Here is an 18,042-nt window from a genome sequence, read left to right as displayed (position 1 = left end):
ATGATCACAGAATATTATCCAATTATTTTAGGTGATTTTGATATTAGTTTAGATATAACAAGTAGAACAATGAATTTATTCACAAGAACAAGTGGAATTGCTGGTACATTGGATTATTTAGCACCTGAATTAGTGAATGGAAAAACATCAGCAACATTTAAATCTGACATGTTTGCATTTGGTAAAACAATTAAAAATTGTATGAAAGAACAAGAATTGAAACAATTCAAATCATTGAATAATTTATGTGATGAATGTTTGAATTCAGATGTAAATTTGAGACCATTTGCATCTGATGCACTTGCAAATGAATTCTTTTTGAAAGGAACATTATTAGATGAAGTTAAAATTCAGAAACATGTTCAATTAATGGAAAATCAATCAAAGGAATTGAAAGATTATCAGAATCAATTGAATGAATTTGAATTGAAAATGAAAAAAAATCATGAAAATTTGAAAATTGAAATTTTAAATCTAGAAAAGGAAAAGAAACAATTTTCAAATTCAAAGTCAAAGAAAAGTGAAGAAATTTCAAAGAAATTACAAAATTTGAAACAAAAAGAAATTGAAATTGAGAAGATGGAAAAGGAAATTAAAGAATCAAAATCCAAACAATTAACAATTTCACTTCCAAGTTATTGGAAAAGAAACACATTCCAAACTTATTCGAAAAGATATTACACTGTTGATGTTACACAATATTTAAAAGATACAATGCAAGAAATTATGAATGTATCGTGTAATTCTGCAACACTTGGATCTGGAAGAGATCAATTATCAAGAATTAATTATTCTAAATTAATTGTTTCAAGTGTTTCAAGAATTGAAAATTCAACACTTTTCACTTCATTCAAATCAAGAATGAATCATTTAATTTCATATCAAGATTCAATTAATTCACTTCAAGTTCAAACTGAAAATATTTCAAAAACATCAAAATCATTTGAATGGATGAAAACAATTGGATTAAATTCTAATATGAATGAAAAATATTTATGGCATGGAACAAAACCTGAATTTGTGAATACAATTGCAGAACATGGATTTGATGAAAGAGTTGCAAATTTAAATGGATTATTTGGAGCAGGTATTTATTTTGCAGAATATTGTTCAAAGAGTGATCAATATTGTACACCTGATCATTCCAATGAATATACTCTATTATTATGTAGAGTTGTAATGGGAAGACAAATTCATTTCACAAAACAAGTGATGAATAATCAGAGAAGACCACCTGAAATTTCAGGAAGTAACAATAGAGTTTATGATAGTGTTATTGGTCAATCAAATACTTCAACTAATTCATATAGAGAATTCATTGTCTATGATAAATGTCAATGTTATCCTGAATTTATTATTAAATATAAGAGACAATAAGGAAGCAATCAAAGAATTATTGATTTCACTTCACGATGTGAGAGAATTAGTTCACATCTCAACACAAAATAAATATCAAATCTTATCAACAAGATCATTTCAGATGACCAATAATTTACATTCCTACTAGTTCAATTTATTATTAAATTATGTTTTTTGAAAATATCTAAAAAAGAAATTATCCATATTTGTAATTTTACCATAAATTTCTACTAATCAAGAAGAACAACAATTGAAACGATTCAAAAAAATGTTTCGCCATGTTCAGCAGTGCCGGCGACAAGGCAGTCGAAAGGGTTCTAAACCAAGTTTTAAATCACCTGACAGAGAGAAATTCTCTCCCACTCGACTTGGAATTTTACAAAATCAATTGCATTGTAAAGCAAATTGAAGATCTAGTCGAAGAAATGGGTCTTTCTCAAGTAAATCCCAGCAAATATGATGAATCAGATTATGTTGAGGGATTTGAAGAGGTTCATGATTATGCAGTTCAGGATAATATTTACATTAAAATTCAAGATTTCATAATTGAATATAATAGGAAGATAAGGAAATAATTCGCAATTTTAGCAATATTGATGGTCAAGCATCCATTTATAATATATTACAATTAATTTACAATTAGTTCAATTTTCAATAAATTTGAAACTATTACTATTTTAGGAAATTAAGAATTAGGATTTTTCTGAAAGTGTTCTTTTGAATTTTCCTCTAAATAAACTCAACATGATAAAACACATTAGCATCATTCCAACATCCATCCACAATATCACAATCGAAGAAGTTTCATTCGAAACATATTCCTGAATAAAATTAATAATAATCAAATAAATTCCAGCACAAACAGTTCCAAAACCTCCAGCAAGAGCAGCCGAAGTGGAAGGTAAGACTGGAAAGGTCACGTCAGCAATCATTTGTGCAATGAGAGGAAGTGTTGGAATGGCAAATAGCCCAATAAACAAATGAGAAAATAAACCCATTCCAAATAGAAAATCAGATCGATTCCAAATCATGACAGTTGCAAAACATGCAAATCCAAAAGTTGCTAATAAACTGCTCATCATGGCAATGAGTTTGTAACGTTTCGTCTTGTCAAAGAGAATTCCCATGACGATGGATCCAATCACACTGCAAACCATCATGATTATGTTGAATTTGGAACCATCGAATGGTGTGTATCCTTTCGATTGAATTACTTGATTTAGAATTGAGGCGAATGAGCTAAATACAGAATTGACAAAGGTAAAGGCAAGAGCCAAGTTGATGAAATGAATGTCTGTGATGATTGATTTGACACCTTCAAAGAATGTTTGTTTTGTGCCAATGTCAATTAGTGATAAAGTTTCGTCATTCTTTCGACTACTTTCGTCCTCCATTGCTGGCTCACTATTGATGGAAGCAATGGTTTCTTCTGATTTTGAGCTCTTGAGTAGAATAGGTGGCGTTGGAGGATTTGCTTTGAAAAATACTACAACCAACAATAAATTCATCGTGGCAATCAAAACCTGAGCTCCCAAAAAAGTCAACATTCCAAATTCAGAACCTGACATATCCGTCGATCCAGCAGTTAGTAAACTTGGACCAATTGCAAAAGAAGCACCACCTCCAAATATGGCCATCAATACACTAACCACAGACACAACAGTTCTCTCCTTCTCACCAAACCAATTAAATGCCAAAAGTGTTGCACTATTTAAGGCCAATGGTTGAGCTAGGGCACAGAAAATCTGACCACCAAATGCAATCCAAAAGAATGTTTCGTTTCCCTTTTTGTATCCTAAACATCGAATGCAACCACCAATGAAATTTAACCACGCCACGAGAATCATGCCAAATCTGAGGCCAAACTTTTTGGTGAGGAAGGAACCTGTGATTGAGGCGGGAATGTTTAGGATCATGTAAATGAGGGTCATCATGTTGATTTTCCAGTTTTGGTTTGGAATTTTGTAATATTGCATTGCTATGGTGCTAATTATTATTCAGTTAGTTGTAATTTCTATTAGAAAGTTGACTAAATACCTTATGGACGAAAATGTGGATTGGTACATGATGGAAATTAATAAAGTCAAGCCATAAATTAATAAAATTCCCCATCGTTTGGAATAAAGTTTTGGTCCATTGTTAGTTTTTTCAGATTTTAAACGAGACGAAATCCAACTAAATATTCTCTTCATGCCGTTTTCCTCCTGCTCCAAGCTACTACTACCAACAATAACAATCTCCTCTTCATTCTCTTGCGACATTTTTTCGAATTCATTCTTTTCACACTCCTGGTTGTCCGATTGGTTATTAGAATCTCGATCCTTTAGTTTCATGTTGCGCTATAATCGCTCTTATGGTATTATATTTTTGTAAAGAATAACACCGATAAGAAACATCAAATAAGATCCATTTTATCTCCTCAAATATCAGTTTTCAATTAGAAATGAAATAAGGTCCTTAATAAAATCTCAACGTTTCATTTGTTACACAACTTTGAAACTATTGCAACCTGTTCATGTTACAGGAATGTAATGAACACAAAGTCAATTTATTTGGGATGTAAAAGATGAACCAGACAAGGAATCCTGTTGTAATGGTTGGAAAGATTATAAACCAACCTTAATGAAAGTTCAATTTGGATATTTTCAAAAACAAATTAAAGGAAAACCAAAATGGTTCAATCTCTACTGTTGTTGTCATGATTGTAAATCATTTGCTTCAACAAGATTATCAGCAATCTATTCAGCAAAAGAAATATACCAATATACTATATGGGTGGCAGAAGTCAGGAAGATTGGATTGCTGTGAAAAGAGATCGACCTGATCCTTCTGTCACCTTTTTTCATCTTAAAAAGAAACTTTTAATTGATAATTTCATCTCTCCATGTGTTACAACTAGGATCAATACATGTCTTTCCAGTGTAGACAACTTCAAAGGCAAGAGATGGAATCTTCTTCATATCATTGAGGTGATTATCATCCCACAATGGATGTGGAGATCCTGAAACATAAAAATCTCCACCATTGTCTGCCAAAATCATGCCAAACTTTTTCAATCCTGCGCAAATTACTTGAATTTCCTCTGATAAGAGAGAACAATCATAGGTTGCCTTCATTCTCAATCTCAATCCCATTGGCATGATATTTGGATTCGTATTTGAGGAGGCAAAGTGAGTAGCTGGTAAGATGTAAGCTTTCTGACTTGTCATTACTGTGAATCTGACAGCATGATTGAGTTGTTTCTTTACAACAATTTCGTCATACTTTACAAGTCCTGGATAAACAGGTAAACCAGCCGCATCAGATGAAGTATATCCAAGTGGTCTTAAATTGTTTGACTTCAAATCGAAAATAGCTCCACATTCGGCTGTGAAAAAGTTTCCTCCCTCTGATTCACGATACTGTTTCAAAATAGGGAAAGTTCTCCAAGTTTCGTACAGCTTACAACTATCCTTTTCCAATACAATTATATGTCGATCTCCATTAGAATTAGGGCCTCCCTCAATAGGAGCTCCTTCTGGAAATGGATATGGACCTGGATCAGATTCAGAAGCATAGGAAGTCAGAGTAATTCCAACTTTTTCTTGATCTTTGGTTACAATTACATAAGGAATACCATTCAGTGCACCATCGTATGTCGTTCCAAAGTCTGCATGAAGAAACTTCTTTGGTACATTATTAATGAAGGCATCAGATCGAGGATGAACAGGTAGATTGGAAATATCTTGATTCCATGGATTATCAGAAGGATAGATAGAACAATTGGACAAATCAAACAGGGATGGATCGTCAACTGTTGTATAGCCAGGAACAAACCATGTTGATTGCTTTCCGCTTGGAGGATATCTAACAATGTTTGAACTTTTGGAGAGGGCAATCTTAGAAATATTCAGTGGAATAGTTCTTGGCTTTGATTTGGAAACAATGAGAGCATCACCCACTATGGCACCAATATCAGAAGAATTAATTGAATCTCTGACATTGCCATAAAAATCGCTTGTTATGGATTGAGTTATTGAAGAAATTTGTCCAGAAGATATCACAGGTGAAGAGCCCTTTGGAGAAAGATTATCAGTATCTAATAATGGAGCTACGTTCAAGCTGTTGACTTCGTTTCCATTTCCAAAGTAGTTGGAGATTTGAGTTTTCCAAATATTAAAGTTTCCTGAAAATTTAGTTGCCTTTCTTCCATCCACAAACACGGATGATTTGTTGGAATAATACAGGTTATTGTTCATTACGACAGATCCAGTGATGGATGCTGAAAAACCCTCAAGACCTTCATCAATTCTAATCATGGCACCTGCATTGCTTGGATCGCTATTATAAACAATATTGTTTACAATAACTAGGGAGTCAACTGGAGTAATAACTAAATTTCTATGTTTCGTACTAGCCAAATGAATGGCTGCTCCTTGTGTGTTAGTAATACATGTATTCAGAATGGTATTGAAATAAATTTCACATTGCTTAGCTCCATACATTGCAATTCCAACTCCAAATGTGTTTGAAATAATATTATTATAAACCGAAGAATTATACGTTTCATAAAGATGAGTATTAGATTTTTCAAATAAATCCAAATTATCAATTCTTCCACCAACTAGAATACCTCTATCTGCATTAGAAATAGCATTACCAGCAATTATTGCGTGAGATGACCCTCCTTCTAATTTGATAGCATCGGCAGTAATGTCATGAACATAGTTGTCCTTACATTCAAAGTTATGGGAAACAACCGCATGAACTCCTTCACCTTCGCTTGGATCTCTCATTCCAGAATCATACACTTCGCTGTTGGTGAGTGTGAAATTATCAGCATTTAAGGCAAACACACATTTAGTACCGCAATAGTGAATAATTGAGCGATCTACTTGAATATTATCTGCATCTACTTTAAGAGTATAGAAATATCCTCCTTGAAGATGTAATCTACTAAGAGAACAACCGAAAGCAGTTGATTCAAATCTCAAAGTATGAAGAATAGATGGTGAATAAATTGAAGAAAGAATCAATGCCTCGTATGGATCATTCTCAAATGTTGAAATTCTCAAATAGGGTGTCTTGATAGATAACGATTCATTGTAGGACACTCCAGTGTACCTTATCGTTATATTACTGAAGGGAGAAGCTACCGCGAGTGCCTGTTGAATAGTTTTGAAGGGCATGTCAAAAGTTCCCAAACAATCAGTGTCCGAACCCTCAATATTATGTACATAGTAGGTTCTAGGAGTTTCAAACGAGCTCATATTTCCAGAGCATACGTTTTTACCACTCTTCAATAATAAACTTCCAACTACAGGAGGATAGTACGAAGAATTTGACAAATCAGTTGTGAATAATAGGGCACCAATGTCATTATTGTTTTCTGATCTTGAATTACCATAGAAATCTTCAGAAACTTCAGAAAGAAGAGGTGCTGTATTTCTAGCTGGACTGTCTTCTCCAATGTTCAAATTGAAATCAAGTTTTGGATCAGTTATAGACGAGTTGTAATCAGATTGAATATGAGCTCTCCATAAATGAAAATCAGAAGTAAACAGGTAGCTTGATAATCTTCTATCCATAAAATTGATATTCGCCAAAGAGTTTCCATGGTAATTATTGAAATTACTGTAATAAATATTGAAATTTGAATCTAGTTTAGAGTTATCCAAAGCATCTCCATCCTGAACTCTGATTTCATAAATTGTCTGAGTTATACCAGATTCTGAAACTTGCACAATATTATTCTTAACCATTGGATTGTGATTACTCTGACCTGCAATCTCTACGCTATTGATTGTATGAGGACTAGCAGCCAATAAAATAGGAACTTGCATCGAAAGGGCTGAACTCACAATGGTATTGTGTAAAACTCTAGAATTTTTCGATGCATAGAGACCTACACCACATCCTTGCACATTGACTATAATATTATTCCTCACTAATCCTTCAATAGCTTCATAGTAGTATACATTCTGTGTTGGATCCATATAGGAAGTTTCTTCATAAAATCCTAAAGTAATTCCTAAGCCTCCAATATTAAGAATGAGATTTCTCTCAATTATAGCCCTAAGACCTCCTCCTTGAGTTTTTATGGCTGTTCCAGTGAGATCGTGAATGTAATTTCTACTAATGAATACATCATCTACATTAACACATCGAATGCCATCACCACTTGCTGAATCTTGATTTGGATTACCTGCTTGATAGGTTTTTCTCTTTCCACAATGGTAAATTTCGCTCTGGAGAATGGAAATTCTCTTGGTGAAAGGAGAAAGTTTAATACAATCTGAACCTGTATCATGAATCTTGACCTTTCTTATGGTAACATCTGAAGAGTCAATCATTAGTCCATAGTAGAATGAACCAACAATTTCCAACCCTTCAATGGTTACAAATTTGGAAAAGGTTTTAATTCCCCATAAAATATTACCATTGTTAATATCACTAACAATCGTGACAATCTCATTCTCATAAGATTTGATAGTATAATTGGTTGAAGATATACGAATGGCTCCTTCTTGATAAATACCACCTCTCACAATTACAATATCATTATCCTTTGCGAAAGAGGAATCAGTAACCTTTTTGATGGTTTTAAAAGGATTGACAATGGTACCATTTCCTGAATTGTCGTTACCATTGGTTGCAGATACGTAAATAGTTCTGTATGTGGTTGGAGGTGCCCAAGTTGGCACATCTTTTGGTGGAACAGTTCCATTAAATGAAGGATTGTAAATAATGTTAGTAATGGAATATTTCATGGTTGGATCATCTTCGAAACCATCATTGAGGAACTGTAAGGCACCAATAGTCACCAACTTGGATTTCATTGGTCTTCCAAAGTAATCTGAGATTGTGGAGGGAATATACATTCCTTTTCCGATAGCATTTGAAGTTGAGGTGGGATAATAAGCTATTGGATCAATTAGAGGATTTCCTTCAACACTTCCATAATCCTGATATTTAGTTTGCCATCCTGAGAATCCTCCAACATAACCAATAGTATTTCTCTGATCAGAAAAGAGACCATTCACTCCATTAGCATTCTTCATGGAATAGTAAATATTGAAAGATACATTCATATTACCCTCTAGTCCTCCAACAACTGAATCATCAACATAGCTAGTGAGTGTTCGAATCTCTATAATTCTTTCAGTAGCTGTACCAATGATATTATTCATGATTGTAACATTGGTACAAGGTACAATAGGCGAGTAGCTGTTACTGACCCATGTTTGAACAACATTAATTAAAATACCTGCCTGGTTATCTTTTGCAGCTTTCCAAATAGTGTTGAATAGGATAAGTGTATTTTTTGCAGAATAAAGTCCTATTCCAGCTCCAGAAATATCATTCAGAATATTGTTTCTCACAATGGTATTAACGGCTTGATAATAGAGAGGATTCTGGCTTGGATCACTAAAATACTCTCCAGTCTCATAAAAACCAACTAAAATACCAGCTCCATAAATTTTGTTAATATAATTTCTTTCAATTATTGAATTTCTGGCACCTGACTTGATCATTACTGCTGCGCCCATAGTGTGGTGAATGTAATTATCCTGGATTCTGGTCATGAAAGTATCATAGCAAACAATAGCACTTCCACCAGTTCTAACTCTTTTACCAGCATCAAAAAGTTCATTATTTCTAATATTTACATTCTCACAAAGAGAGTCAATCTTAATTAGGTGATAGCCACTACCGTGTATCTTACAATTTTCAATAACAATATTAGATGCTCCATATTTCAGGTTATTTCCACCCCAATCAATACTGGACTCTAATCTGATTGCATAATCAAAACCTCCCACAAGTTCTACATTTCTCAGAGTAGAATACGAAGAATCTCTTCTAAAATAGAGAGCTATTGCAATGGATGGGTCATTCACAGGGCTAGCAATGATTGCCTTCTCATTTGAGTAGGACTGAATGGTAATATTTCTTCTTGTAATTTGAACATTACCTGCATGAACACCCTCTCTCAACAAAATAATATCATTTGGTTGTGCAAATGTGATGGCCTTCGCGAGGGATCTGAAAGGAGCATTGATAGCTCCAGATCCAGTATCATCATCGCCACAATCAATTTGTGAGCAATTAACAGTCTTGGATTGTACAAATATTCTCAGTGGTAATAAGCCTAAAACCATTGGGTATTGTGGAGGCTTGGTTGGTTGTAATTGGTAGGTTATTGTTAATCTTGGTCTGAAGCTAATAGTAGAGTTTCCTCCGAAGATTGTTGGTTTGATGGTGGTTCCTATAACCTCGCTAATCATGACGCCATTATTCTTTGAATTATCATCAAACCACGATTGTACAATATAAGGATCCAGAGCTATGGATTTGATTTGATTTCCATCATCACTCATTCCACTTTCCATAACAGAATAAGAATTAGATAATACATCTCCTCCTGCACTAATCCATTCCAGTTTCTGGTCGTAATTTCTAAATCTCCAACCTGTTTTCTTGGCCACAACCCAAGTATTATTCAAATAATTGACTCTAATCTTACATCCTTTCACCCAGGCTACATAGGTCAAATCCAATGATGCAGAGCTAATATAGGCACCAACTGGTAATTTACCTTGCAAGTTGCTGAATCTCATTAACGTTCTTCCCTCGAAACTGGTTCCAGAGAAACCAACAAATAAAACATCATCTTCATAGAATGTTTGTCCATTCATTTCATTCCAGTTGTCAATATACATAGTAGAGATGGTTAGAGCCTCTTCGCCTTGATATCCATTTCTTCCATTTTGAAATGAAGCTGTATTTGTTTTGGAAGAAAGTTCACTTCTGTTTTGAATTCAGGTGAAAGTGAAGGATCCTCCTGTTTTAAATCTATTTCAAATGTGGATGGAACAGTGATGGTAATAGTTGGAATGGCACAAGAAAGACCACTTTTCATCTCTGAAACTTGATCTGTGACTGCATGTGATACTTGACCTCCCATTACAATAAATGCAATTACCAACACTATCATTGAGAATATTAATCCATTTCTTGTTTGGGTAATATGAATGGAATTGAAAATACCCAATAACAACAATGCAACTGATGAATAGATAAGGAATAGACCATTCTTCATCAATTTAACAATGACACCCTCCACAAATCCTCTATTCGATGATGCACATGAAACAACCAAAGACTTTTTCGGTTTTACCATAATATGGTGGGTGAAGGTTTTGTTGGATTTGTACTTGTTTGAGGATTAGTTGTTGTTGTTGAATTACTATTGTTGGATGAATTATTTACAGGTTGTGTTGAATTGAAAATGGTTGAATTGTTAGGATTGCTGATATCAGTATTATTATTATTATTATTACTATTATCATTAGTATTGGATTTGATTTCTAAAACGATGGATCCTAATGTGTCATTGAAAGAATAGCCAACAGATCCAACACCGCTCAATCCAGCATCATAGGCAATCTTGAGCTCTACCAATGTATTATCAGAGGAGAGAAGATTACTGCTCCTTGTATTACTAGCCTTCTTTACAATCTTGACTTTGTATTGCAAATCTTGATCCTTATTAACAATAATTCGACTCGCAAACATTTCATAGGGAATTGAATAGACATCTGTTACACATCCCGATAATGAAGATGATGAGGCTGAGCCGAGAACATTGCTCAAAACACTCTGTTATCATCACGAAGAATAAATTAATTTATGGTTGCAACTCTACTTACCATCATACAAATAATGAACAATAACAATACACCAATTGCATGAGACATTTACGATAATTTTTCTTATTAGTATTTGGAGGTTCATGGCGATTGTAGTTATCATATCTATGAATCCAAACCTCTTCTCAAAAAGGCGGTTTTCAAACTACAATGGAATATGAACTACAAATTCTATTTCTTTTTATCTCCTTCTTGCCAAGTAACTGTTATTATAAAAGAAGATGATGAAATGGCTTGCATCAAAGTTATGTTGTTGTTTTATTTTTTGCGGTGGATTTTTAATTTTCACAATATTTATTTTGTAACGGTATAAATCAATTCGTCAAACCATTCAATAATTGAATTATTTGTGAAAACGAAGGCCTCTCCATTGGATTTGAATGCCAACACTGCCTGACAATATTACAATACTTAAGAATACTCTTCACAAGTGCTTCTTTTGATAGGTTTTCACGTACTGGATACAATAGTAACCATTCCTCGAGCTCAATTTCATTTTGAAATGGAATACTTGGTCTTTCTCCTTGTAAAACTCGTGCAATTATATCACCTATTGAATGTTGTAATACATAATTAACCTTCTCCGATTGAGAATATGGAGATACCTCAAAGAATAGCTCCCACATAATAATAGCAAAGCTGTACACATCAACTTTGGGAGCTCTTTGAGATTTGTCAACACCTGAATTACTTGTTGTGTTTGAACTGATAGATTCAGGTCCCATGTAAATAAAAGTGCCAATATTTTTGGTCATTGTAGTATTGGATTGCGAAAGAGGCAAGCTCAAGCCGAAATCAGCAATTTTACATCTATTGTTGTTGTCAAGCAATACATTGCCAGGTTTCTAATAATTTTCAATGAATACAATGTGAATATTTTAAAACTTACCAGATCCCTATGAATTATAGGAGGTGTCAATGTATGCAAATAATTCATTCCTATTGCAATATCTTTAAGGATATTTATCTTTTCCATATATGTCAAAGCAATTGTTTTTGTCTTGCTTGAATAAATCAATTTCTCCAAACTTCCACCTGACAAATATTCAGTTATCATGTATTTGCTGTCATTTGTTATGGAAATTCCATAGAATGTCAAAATACATGGATGTCTAAGAGATGCTAGTAAACTGACTTCAGTTTCAAAACCTTCACTTTGATCTGATTTCAAAGATTTAATTGCAACAGTTGAAGAACCCCAATTACCCACATATACAACTCCTTGACCACCCTCAGCTAATTTCCTTTCAATTGTAAGTTCAGAAATTGGTATGATGAATGATCGTGCTTTCAATTCCTGTCCATAACGCATGCTATCAAGACTATTCTCACTCTCATCAATTAATGGCTGATATGAATCTCCAAAAATAATTTTCTTATCTATTATTCTCTTTTCTACTGATCTCTCAGCATGTTCCTTCTCTCTTAATAAAACAAGTCTCTTTCGAATATGAACTATCCCTTTCATTATACAAATTGTCACAATAATACCGAGACCAAATACAATAAGTGAAACAGGGAGTAAAATAGCAAGAAATAGTGTGAATGAAAGTTGTGAAATCTGTTCACAAGAATAGATATTGGCTACCGAGGCCAATGCAAAAGGTTTCAGTTGTTCTCCTTCTGAACAGTTACTAACAACTATTGATACAGCGGTAATATTCGCAACAGAAATGATCACTGAGTACTCTTCGTCCAACTCTGGATAGTTCACAACATATGGTGTGAAGCTCATTTTGAAAGCTTCTTGCACAACATCAACAAAAAGTCTCTTACCAAAAAATCGTTTAGGCCATATGAAAGGCATTGAGTCTAGAGGAATTGGTTCGCCATCGTATGAATATGCAGTTACATTGATGCTTACGGTTTGTCCTGGCTTGAGAAGTTTCATTCCTTCCAATATTTGTGTGGGAGCAACTCTTTCAGCTAGTGCCAAAAAATTATCACCAAACTTGAAAGCTTGATTGTTAGAGAACGAACATGAATTCACAAATGATTGAGGTAAGCTACCTAATGAGTAGATGGCACCAGCATAATCAGCACTATTCTCGAAAAATTTGGAATTTTTGATTGATTTTAAATTATTTTTCTCAAAATAAATACCTCCTGCCTTTTTTGCCTTATTTCGAATAAACACACAACCTGAAACCTCGTTTGGATAAACAATAATACCTCCAAAAGCAATTGCACCACCATTTCCTTGAGCTATATTATTTTGAAAAGTGCAATCAGAAATAAGAGATCTCTGTAATGCAGTAGCAACAATCGCACCTCCATCTGATGGTGAATCATTATCATTAAATTGGCATTCCGAAATATTCAAGTAGAATATCATTTCCAAAGACATTGCACATCCAGCAGTTGAACATTTGTTGGCAACAAAACGTGTCTTGGTAATGGAAGCCGAATACTTGTAGGATTCAGAAAAAATTGGATTGTGAATTCTCAGAGCTCCAATTCTGTTATTCACAAAATAACAATCATCAATTTTCAACCTGATAACATCCTGAATATATAGTGCGTAGGCAGTATTTAAATAGTTGCTGTACTGATTTCGAACAGTGACATTTATCATTAACAAGTTGTCAATGATTTTGAGTTCAATTGGTGAGGTTTGAGCATTTGAAACTGCCTCGGTTTGAACATTTTCATCGAATTCAACGTTTGCAATATTAAGGTTCTTTACACCTCTTATATTCAGAATTGAACCTGATCTCTGGAAGAATGAATTCACTATTGTGCACGAATCAGAAAATAATATTGCAAAGAAAATATTATCTTTGGAACAGTCAATAGCATTCACATAGCTAATGTGGACTTTCTTCACATTAATAGTAGAAACAATTAATCGAGAAGTTGTAAATTGTCCCTGCTTAAATATGACAATATTGGTTTCATCAATTGATATCAACAAATAAGCATTACTCATCACAATATTATCAAAAACAAGTTGATTGGATAATTTCAGTAGTAAATTGGTCCCAAGGTTATCATTTCCAATAAATTTACAATCTTTGAATAAGGTTAGGAAGGAAGAGGCAACAGCAATGTAAGAATCGAATATTTCAGTACTCTCTACTAGGAAATTTGTTGTTGTGGACATTTCCTGGTAATCACCTTGGAAAATATGCTGTATTTGACACGTTTTCAATTTGCAATTCACATATCCAATATCAAGATTGATAAAGGTTGTCATAATGCCAAAGTTTACCATTTCAAGATTATTAAATAACATCCAAGAAATATCAGATCTATTTTTCAAATCCAAATATATTGTAGGTTCAATTTGAAAATTCAAAACTCTCTTGTCAGAACTTTGGAACATGAAAAAGTAAGAAATCAATGGATTTGATGGTAAATTAACATCCCCATAGGTATTTAACAATAGGTCACTATCAATATTTACAAGAAACAGAATATTAACAGTAACATTTTTGGCAGTCATCGCTTGAATATTTCTATCCATCAATAATTTCATACTGTCAAACAGTTGACTAAAACTATAACAAGGATCATTCTCCGAACAAATTGCTTCTGTATTTGATGTGTTTTTCATCATCAAACGGACAATTATCTGTGAAGCAGAGCTGTAGAATTTGTTTTGCATGGTAGCAATACTCATAAAGTTGTTTTGAATTTCTCTCTTTCCGGAAAGTTCTTGAATATTTACAGGAGGTGATTGTTCGAATTGATACAGTGAAAAAGAGGGAGAGTTTTCCAATTCATTATAATTAATATTTTGTGATGATGATGAATTTGCAGTTGATGTTGTGCAGTCAACAGTAGGCAAACTTGTTAATAATAATAAAATTGCCAACAACAATAACCAAATTATTAGAATCTGATGGTGCTGGTTATTGGAATCCATTTTTTAGAAATGATAACACCCACATAGGTTACCACCATTCCATCTTTCATTATAATTTCGAAAGGTCTCAACAAAAGATATTTTCCAGTTCGGAGACTTTTAAACTTCATACTAAAAAAGCACGGCAAGTCGTGGCGCTAAATTTTTTTTTAATAATTAAAAAAAGCCTTAATTTAAGCGCGGCAGATTGAACCCATTACAAAAAAATCAAAAAAAAGCCTTCAAGTGTTGGTTGCTAATTATCCATCGTAGTGAAGAATAACACGAAATAAATGCAATCAATAATAATAACAAATAATACTTATCCTCATATTTTGGAAATTCCTGATGAGTTGTGGGTTGAGATTTTTCGATGGATCAAGCCTCCTAATAATGAAGAGTGGTTATTCTTTATGATTAACTTGCCGATGGTTTGCAAAAGGTTTTATCACGTGTTGAGAATGTCGGAACAGGGTAATTTCTTTTACAAATTCATGTATGAAAAGATGTTTATGTGGAGGAATAACAAGGGATTGAAGGAAGATGGATCGAATAATTTCTGGTTTGATCAATTGAAGTGGGAAATTAACTTTTACAGAAATTGTAATGTTATTGCAGGAAAGGAAAGTTATAGAGTTGTTCAAGATCGATCACTATTGAAAAATAATGTGATTGTTTTTAAAAAGTCAGTCGGTAGCTCTATTGCCTCGATCAATAGACCACTCAAGATCAATACTGGATGTTACTATTTCGAATGTGTGTTTATGGATAAAATTGATTCGACTGATAACGTTCTTTTTGGAATTGTATTGGAAAATCAATCTAATGAAGGTTATATTGGATCTGATAAGAATTCAGTGGGTTATTACTTTAGTGATGGAGCAATTTATTATGGAGGAAAGAGTGTGAAATCAGGGTATGGTATTAAAATGTACAAACAATTGGTACTTGGGTTGTTGATTGATACTGACAATTTAACTTTGGAGTATGTCACAGATATTACTTTCGAAAAGATTTATTTGAACGTGGTAGCTCCGAATATTGCTGAAAAATTACATGAAAACCAGTCAATTTTACCCTGTGTCAGTATCCTGTACGATAATAGAAGAATGAAAATGAAATGCTTTGAAATCTGTTCCTATGACAAGTGCAGTTTCATTCAAGAAGTAAGACACCAATCTTTGTAAAATACTATCATATCATTGATTGCTCTGAATTAGTTCCAAATCTACAGTTAAGTTTGACTGTTCATTTTGTTTTTCAACAAACGTAGAACGAAAATCATTAATTAGGTAACAATTCACATAAAACAATCATAAAAAAACCAATTCGCCAACTATTTGGAGACCGTCATTGAAAGTGACAGGAGGTTTTCCTCTTCCTTTGTGTGCAAAATGTTACATCCATGAATAATCCAAATGGTTTCAACATGCTTCATCCAAAATGTGAAAATAGAGAAAAGTGGCCATTCCTTGCTGGACATTTGTATTGGGATTGGGCTGAGGCAGTGGAAGACATTGTTAGCATTCAATCAAATGTTCTACTGAAACCAAAAGTTGCTACGTAAGGAATAGAATTGGAAATGACAACTGGTACAGCAATCAAATCAAATACTGGTAGCAATGCAATTTGGATTACTGCATGTCATGGTGGAAGTAAAATTGTCAATAATGTCATTTATGAGAATGGACAAGGTGTATTAATGGAGGTGTTAGAAGAACTCTCCTTCCAAGTTTTATTGATGTTTCTAACAATAATGTCTTTTTTTCAAGAATCGGAAAGCATACAGAGCTGGCATTCACTTACAAGGTGTTGGTGGTCTTGTCACTCAAAACTATCTCTACAATGCTGACCATGTAGCTATCTTGTGGAGTGGCAAATGCTAATCATGTTATTTCACTCAACAAGATAAGCACAACTTGGTTTATAGAATTAAAGGTCCAGGAGCTGGTGGCACTTCTTGTATATTTTTCAACTAAATCTTTTTGAAATCTTTAAGAGCTCCAAAGGGAAATGATATCAGATTCAATTTGATTAGTGGAAAGGCATAAACATCCATTGATTCTTCTGTCTATCAGTACAGTACCTACACGAACAATACTTTCAATGTTCCAAAAACAATTTATGCCAACATCACTGCTTTGAGCTTTACAATTGTAAGCTCAAGCTATGGTGTTAATTTTACATTAATTCCATTTGATGAAATTGGATTGTTGCCACCAAATGCAAATGATATTAAATGATACTAACCCATCAAATGATACCAATCCACCAGCTCCACCTTCCATAAAGCCCCCAACTCCTCAGCCATCTATTAATCCACAACCATCTCCAAAACCTTACTACTCCCCAACTCCACAGTATTATAGTGTTAAACCACAACCTAGCTTAGTACCATCACCACACAAATCCAATGATATCAGGGTTGTATCAGGAAGCGCTTCGAATATTATTTCCTTGTCAATAATATACTTTCTATTGGTAATAAATGATCATAATTCATTTAAACTCGGAAATAATATAATTCAACTGGTTCAATTTCTTGTTATTCAATTCCTTTTCTTCCTGCACTATTTTTTTCCACTTGTGAATTTGCTCCTTAAGCTTTAATGCATTCTTTTTGTTTTCCTCAATTTCCAACATTGATGATTCATCGTTATCCTCACTATCTGAACCTTCAAAAGTCTGAGAAACAGACATTTGTTCATTCTCTTTTGGCTCTTCTAGTTCTTTTGCATCCAAATTGGCATAGAGCTCTTTGGCTGCCCGTATTTTCATATCACCAATTATTAGACCTGTATCTGAAGTGAAATAAAAACATTCACCTTTTGCACAACGGTTACAAGATGGTTTTTGTCTATTGCAGACTTTGCTTCTGTGTTGCGTACAAGGAACACATGCTTTGCAAATAATAAATTACATACATTTGTAATAGGAATACTTACGAGCTAACCTAAGAAATTTGGGATAAATGCAAGGAATTCCTTTCTCAAGACAATGTGAACAAATTGGTCTTTCTTTAAAGCAGTTGATTCTGTCATCTCGACATGCTGTACACATACTTGGCACAACACCAACATCATATTTCGTGCTTAATTTTGTAAAAAGACGAGGAGTAAACTCTTGGCTTAATAATTCTTCAGC

The 18,042-nt window shown here is 33.7% G+C and overlaps 4 protein-coding genes across 4 annotated transcripts in view; 2 read left to right on the top strand and 2 right to left on the bottom strand.

Annotated features, from left to right (window-relative positions):
• NAEGRDRAFT_73882 (TCCD-inducible-PARP-like domain-containing protein) overlaps positions 1-1,377 on the top strand; it is a gene marked incomplete at both ends in the record, with an annotated part of 4,489 nt that extends 3,112 nt beyond the window's left edge. The window contains one exon of the mRNA XM_002671099.1: positions 53-1,377. Coding sequence (XP_002671145.1) covers positions 53-1,377 — 1,325 coding nt within the window. The remainder of the gene's footprint in view (positions 1-52) is intronic.
• Positions 1,378-2,051: 674 nt separating this feature from the next.
• On the bottom strand, positions 2,052-3,293 carry NAEGRDRAFT_53112 (uncharacterized protein; the record flags this gene model as incomplete). Its single annotated transcript, XM_002671052.1, has 1 exon — positions 2,052-3,293. One exon carries the CDS (start codon positions 3,291-3,293, stop codon positions 2,052-2,054), a length of 1,242 nt encoding a protein of 413 aa, XP_002671098.1.
• Positions 3,294-4,220: 927 nt separating this feature from the next.
• On the bottom strand, positions 4,221-14,919 carry NAEGRDRAFT_53111 (uncharacterized protein; the record flags this gene model as incomplete). Its single annotated transcript, XM_002671051.1, has 3 exons — positions 4,221-9,978; positions 10,520-11,001; positions 11,941-14,919. 3 exons carry the CDS (start codon positions 14,917-14,919, stop codon positions 4,221-4,223), a joined length of 9,219 nt encoding a protein of 3,072 aa, XP_002671097.1.
• Positions 14,920-15,191: 272 nt separating this feature from the next.
• Positions 15,192-16,085, top strand: NAEGRDRAFT_73878 (uncharacterized protein; the record flags this gene model as incomplete). Its single annotated transcript, XM_002671098.1, has 1 exon — positions 15,192-16,085. One exon carries the CDS (start codon positions 15,192-15,194, stop codon positions 16,083-16,085), a length of 894 nt encoding a protein of 297 aa, XP_002671144.1.
• Positions 16,086-18,042: the final 1,957 nt, after the last annotated feature.

Source organism: Naegleria gruberi (genome assembly GCF_000004985.1).
Source record: "Naegleria gruberi genomic scaffold NAEGRscaffold_64, whole genome shotgun sequence".
NCBI lineage: Eukaryota > Heterolobosea > Eutetramitea > Acrasida > Naegleriidae > Naegleria > Naegleria gruberi.
Note: the sequence above shows the minus strand (reverse complement) of the source record. Positions and strands in the feature narration are given on the sequence as shown.